Here is a 6,000-nt window from a genome sequence, read left to right on the forward strand (position 1 = left end):
CAGAGTTTACTTTGAGAATCCGACTGATGCTGCTCCCATATTTGAGACCATCTATGTGGATTCATGACCCAGACTATGTCCTGGCTGGGATTTTAAGTACATAACAAAATTGTGTGCAACACTAGTGCAAATTTGTACCTTTTTTAGACAAAGTTCTGGAGTTGTGGACCTTGGCAGCGGACTCGGGGTGGAATGAGCCAGCGCTTCGGGGAGTGTTCCTGCAAGGGCTGAGGGAGCGCCTCTCTGCGCGCCCCAGAGGACTGGACGAGTGCTTCCCTGCGGTCCAGGAGGACTGCCAAGTTGATTTGTTTGTAAAGACTAGCTTTTGGACTTTTCCCCACGGCGTTTTTGCCTGCTTTTGGGTCCTGTAAAAACCAAATCCTAACACAACCTCATCCAAACATTTAGAAAATGCACAAATAAGAATCACTTAAGGAAGATCTGAGACTTGAGTACAGACAAATAAAATATAGGAAACAAAATGCTAGTAATATACAGGAATTATATTCTTTTGGGACTTTCAGTAGACGTTAAAGCGGTTTTTAAATTTCACCAAAACCCATCAGACCCCTGAAAAGAAAACAGACGTTTTCCAATTTTAACTCCCTGTATGGGCTGATTTACACCCTAAATTTTACTACAGTATTATTATGATTATTTTGATTACTATCCTCCAACTAAAAAACCAAAGAAGGCCCCTTAGCTCTGGTATAATGAGCATATATTTTAGCCTTAAGTGGTGCATTGCTTTTATAAAACGGTTATTGACCACTTTCATATTGAAAAGGCAAACACAATCAGAAGCTGTTTATTCAAAATAAAAGAACTGCAGCGCGAGGTCACCCAAAAACAGAACAGTAACCCCAAAATGAGGGACTACATTATGGTCGGAAGCACTTTGGCTATTGGAAAATTTCTATTTTCTTGACATTAAAGATGGCTTCGTTGGATTGTGCATCCACTAACAACAGTCAGTGTCTCTTTTACAGGCCCTTTGGCTGCTGTTTGAATTATATTTGTCCTGTTTTAGAAAAAGAAAATGTGGCAACAAGCAGCAGGTCACTAAGAACCTGCTGTGCATCATGAAGCCCTTAAATGCCTTCATGTTGTACAAGAAAGAGCAGTGGCCACTTGTAAGAAACATGGAAGAGCAACATCATCAACATGTTTTTAGGCCAGAAGCTAACATTTTTTCCATTTTTCAACAGCACTTCTGCTGAGGATCCAGTTAAAACTATTAAACATTTGGCTGAGGGTTGAGCTAAAGTAGGTACGGGCTGATTTACACCCATATTTTACTGCCTTTCTACCCCGCCATTGAGGACAGCATCTGCCTGTCAAGAAAATAACTAAAAATAAAGAACAGATTTAAATGAAAATTACAGGAAGTGTTGATATTGGGACATGAAAGAAATAGTTAAACACTTTCATCTTGAAGACAAAGATAAAAGGGCTTTGATCACAAATGGCTTTTATCTTTCATATGACCTTGATTTCAATCACCTATATATTCCATTTGAGAATCACAAACTGTGGTGTGCGCAGTTCTTGTCTTAGAGCTTATGGTTTTTGTAACTATCAAACCAACTGAATCTGAAAACCACCTTCTTGTCCTTGTGGCTCACAGGCATCTGAGTTTGACAATGACAACAATGGATGTGAGAGATGTTCATCCAAACTTCTATGTTGCCAACAAGGCTCCAGTATTGGGACAACCAATCGTCCCTGCACCTCCTCTGCTTCATTTCCCCCCTACTTTTCAAAGCGGCCACCGTTTTCTGCCCCAACCTGTTGGTGGTGCATCTCTTCAGCCCTTCACCCAGGTATGGGTTGATGGTTATGGCTGGTTCACCTGTGTGCCTCCTCCTCTATATCAGCCACCCCAACAGCAGCACTGTCAGATGTATGTCCCACCAGGTGACCAGAAGGCCATGAACATCGGGGCTGAGGGCTACCCAGCTGTTGCTGCTCTTCATCCTGTAAGACACCATAATCTTCACTCTCTGTGTTCACCCCAAGAGAAAATTACTCGTTTTGAACCTTTAAAACTGTTTGCCTGCAGAATCAGCATGTGCCAAAGTTGCAGCAACAAATGGTCCAAACAAAGAAGCCTGTGCAACCTCTGTAGGTTACACACACAAACACACACACAGACACACATTTAAAATACAGTGTCTTTTACAGGCTTTTTGGCTTTAGACCTGCTGTTTGAATTATATTTGTCCCGTTTTAGAAAAAGAAAACGTGTCAACAACCAGCAGGCCACTAAAAACCTGCCGTACATCAAGAAGCCCTTAAACGCCTTCATGCTGTACAAGAAGGAGCAGTGGCCACTCATAACTGCACAACAAGAAACACGGAAGAGCAACGTCATCAACATGCTTTTAGGCCAGAAGGTAACATTTTTTCCGTTTTTCAACTGAGTGTTTAATCTCAACTTTTCTCCGTTTCGAAAGGACTCCTCAACAACAGTTAATGCAGTATTCAGTGAATATTCTTATGATGTTTGACTGTCTGTCTGCAGTGGAAGGCACTCCCAAAAGAGGAGCAGACTCGGTATTATATAGAGGCTGAGAAGCAGAAGCTCCTCCACTCTCTGAACCACCCTGACTGGACCTGCAGAGATAATTATGTGTGTGCACTACTGGTGTTCAGATTCATCAAACCCACTGAAAACTTGGAGTCCTGACCTTCTTATCTTGATGTGGTGTGTTTGTCTGCAGGGCATATACAAAGCAAGGAGGAGGACACCTAGAACAACTGTGTCAGAGACCTCACATGAGGCCAAAGCTTCTGCGAGGCAGAAGATTACAGTAAAAGTCTGTGGACGTCAGACTCCAGCGGAGCAGAACAGTGCCTTTAGCCCTGGCCTCCACCCTGAACACTGTTCATCTGAGCCACAGTCTGTGAGGCTGCAGCAGCAGCTTCACACACAGTCCTGCTCTACACAGGAGGGTCTGGACCAGTCTTCTCCAGCACCAGTGACTCCAGCTGTCAGTCACTCAGAGACCAATCAGGACCTCGACTTGTGGCTTGATCTCATTCTTCGAGACGCCCCAGAATCCACCATTCCTGACAGAGACAGTGAGTCGACCAAGACGGTGCAGAAGGATGAGCTCCTGTCTTCCACCTCTCAGGTTTCTCTGTTAGACCTTCTGGAGCCAGAGACTGAACTGGTTTGGCCTGATTTTGCTGACTCTGTCATCCCAGATCTTCTGCACAGCTCTTTGCTGGACTTTCTTAGGGACTATTCTTAACAATGATCTAAAATCATTCATTCAGGAGCTATCTTTTTATGCATGTATTTATGTATATTTGTAAAATACAACAAAATCTCAAACACCTCAATATGTCATCTTGCCTTTATTTTCATATTATATGTTCTTTGACACAGATTTGGTGTTTAATGTGTCCCACAAGTTTACTTTTTACTTATTATAATGCTAATAATCAGTGCATTGATGTTGTGGCTGCTGTAAGATTGGAAACAAGTGTGGAGTTACATATGTGAGAGAACAGAGTTTACTTTGAGAATCCAACTGATGCTGCTCCCATATTTGTGACCATCTATGTGGATTCATGACCCAGACTATGTCCTGGCTGGGATTTTAAGTACATAACAAAATTGTGTGCAACACTAGTGCAAATTTGTACCTTTTTAAGACAAAGTTCTGGAGTTCTGAACCTTGACAGCGGACTCGGGGTGGAATGAGCCAGCGCTTCGGGGAGTGTTCCTGCAAGGGCTGAGGGAGCGCCTCTCTGCGCGCCCCAGAGGACTGGACGAGTGCTTCCCTGCGGTCCAGGAGAACTGTGTGTCAGGAACCTTAGGTAGGGGCACGAAGTGAGCCATCTTACTGAATCTGTCGGTGATGGTCAGAATGACAATGTTCCCTGCAGACTGGGGCAGCCCGGTGACGAAGTCCAGGGCGATGTGTGTACAGGGTCAACGAGGAACTGGCAGAGGTTGCAGTAGCCCGGCAGGTGCTCGGCGTGGTTGTTTCTGCTGGTTGCAGACGGGGCAGGCGTTGACGAACTCCTGGACATCCTCCCCCAGGGAATGCCACCAAAACCTCTGCTTCAGCAGACCCACCATCTGATGTGCTCCAGGATGGCAGGCCAGTTGAGACGCGTGGGCCCACTCCAGGACCTCAGCCCTGAGAGAGTCAGGCACGAAGAGCCGGTTGTTGGGGCAGGGGCTAGGCCCAGGTTGATTGGCAGCCGCCCTCCGGACTCTCTCCTCGATTCCCAACGTTACTGCTGTCACGATACACGAGGAGGGAAGAATGTTCTCCGGGGTCCTCCCCGGGCCTTCGTCCTCCTTCCCCGCGAACTGTCGAGAGAGGGCGTCTGCCTTTCCTACCGCGGGACCCTGGGCGGTAGGAACAATGACCACCGAGCCTGCCGGGAGTTCAGCCTCTTGGCTGTTCGAATGTACTCCAGATTGCGGTGGTCTGTCCACACGATGAAAGGCAGCGTAGCACCCTCCAGCCAGTGCCGCCATTCCTCCAGGGCCAACTTGACGGCGAGCAGCTCCCGATTTCCCACGTCGTAATTCCTTTCCGCTGGCGTCAAGTGGCGGGAGAAGAACGCGCACGGGTGCAGCTTCTGGTCCTCCTAAGCCCTCTGTGACAGCACCGCTCCCACCCCCGTGTCGGAGGCGTCCACCTCGACCACGAACTGGCAGCTAGGGTCTGGCAGTTGCAGAATGGGGGCAGTCGCGAACCGCCTCTTGAGTTCCCGGAATGCTGCGTCCGCCTCTGGGGTCCAAGCAAACCCCGTCTTGGTGCTCCCCGGCGCAATGATGAATCCGAAGAAGGACATTGATGGGGCGTTTACAAACAGCTGGTTGTCCGCTGCAGTACTGCCCGCACATGTTGCACATGATCCTTGAGCCCCTTAGAAAAGATTAAGATGTCGTCCAGGTACACAAAGACAAACCGGTCTAACATGTCCCGAAGAACGTCATTAACTAGAGCCCGGTGCGTTGGTCAATCCGAAGGGCATTACCAGGTACTCGTAGTGGATGACCGGGGTGTTGAACGCCGTCTTCCACTTGTCACCCTCCCGTATGCGAACCAAGTGGTAGGCATTCCGTAGATCCAATTTCGTGAAGACAGTGGCCCCCTGGAGCAGCTCAGAAGCGGAGGCGAAAAGAGGCAGCGGGTACCGGTTCTTCGCGGTAATTTCGTTGAGCCCCCGGTAGTCAATGCAGGGTCGCAGAGACTTATCTTTCTTCTCCACAAAGAAGAACCCCACACCTGCGGGAGCGGAGGACGTACGGATCAGCCCAGCAGACAGAGAGCTGGAGATGTACTCCTCCATGGCCTTTTGCTCCGGTTCAGAGAGGGAGTAGAGTCTTCCCTTGGGTGGTGCAGTGCCTGGGAGGAGGTCAATCGCGCAGTTGTACGGTCGGTGCGGTGGAAGGGAGGTCACCAGGACCTTGCTGAATACCTCGGCGAGGTCGTGGTACTGCTCTAGAACCCCGATCAGATCTGGGGGCGTGACGTCAGGAGTCGAGGTCCCCCTCAGGGCTGGCGCTAGACAGGACCAGTGACAGTCTGCTCCCCACCCCAGTATCTCCCCTGTCTCCCAGTGGAGTTGCGGGTTGTGACGGCAGAGCCACGGGTAGCCCAAGACCAAGGGGAAGCGCGTCCCCTCCAGGATGTGGAAGCGTATCTCCTCCCGGTGATTGCCCTGAAGCAGCATCGTCACCGGGCACGTCTGGTGATGGATGTTCCCCAGGTGATGCCCGTCCAACGCTTGGGCTGGAATGGCGGACGCCAGTGGTTCGTGTCCCAGACCCAGCTGCTGAGCCACCTCTCTGCTTATCAGGCAGGCGTCAGCACCAGAATCAACGAGAGCAGCTAGGTCCTGTGGTCCCCCGGGAAGTAGGAAGCGAACTTGGAGTGAAAGGCGGGATCGATGAGGGGAAGCAGAAATAGGACTCACCAGTATTCCCCCAATTACTGGTGAGTCTGGGCTTTTGCTGGACAGGTCACC

At 49.1% G+C, this 6,000-nt stretch overlaps 1 protein-coding gene across 1 annotated transcript; it reads left to right on the forward strand.

The window, feature by feature from the left end:
* Nucleotides 1-1,545: 1,545 nt before the first annotated feature.
* LOC115250985 (transcription factor 7-like 1-A) lies at nucleotides 1,546-3,312 on the forward strand. Its single transcript, XM_029841512.1, has 5 exons — nucleotides 1,546-1,979; nucleotides 2,063-2,124; nucleotides 2,234-2,396; nucleotides 2,525-2,632; nucleotides 2,724-3,312. The coding sequence occupies exons 1-5, from the start codon at nucleotides 1,563-1,565 to the stop codon at nucleotides 3,255-3,257; spliced, it is 1,284 nt and encodes a 427-aa protein (XP_029697372.1). The 5' UTR covers nucleotides 1,546-1,562; the 3' UTR covers nucleotides 3,258-3,312.
* Nucleotides 3,313-6,000: the final 2,688 nt, after the last annotated feature.

This window comes from Takifugu rubripes, chromosome 9 (genome assembly GCF_901000725.2).
Source record: "Takifugu rubripes chromosome 9, fTakRub1.2, whole genome shotgun sequence".
In the NCBI taxonomy this organism is placed as follows: Eukaryota; Metazoa; Chordata; class Actinopteri; order Tetraodontiformes; family Tetraodontidae; genus Takifugu; species Takifugu rubripes.

Bases quoted from the DNA above. Each gene is read 5' to 3' on its own strand.
- LOC115250985 (XM_029841512.1), top strand. From the start codon at position 1,563: ATGGTTTTTGTAACTATCAAACCAACTGAATCTGAAAACCACCTTCTT. The intron at 1,980-2,062 runs GTAAGACACCAT...GTTTGCCTGCAG, and splicing joins CTGTTGCTGCTCTTCATCCT to AATCAGCATGTGCCAAAGTT. The intron at 2,633-2,723 runs GTGTGTGCACTA...GTTTGTCTGCAG, and splicing joins GGACCTGCAGAGATAATTAT to GGCATATACAAAGCAAGGAG.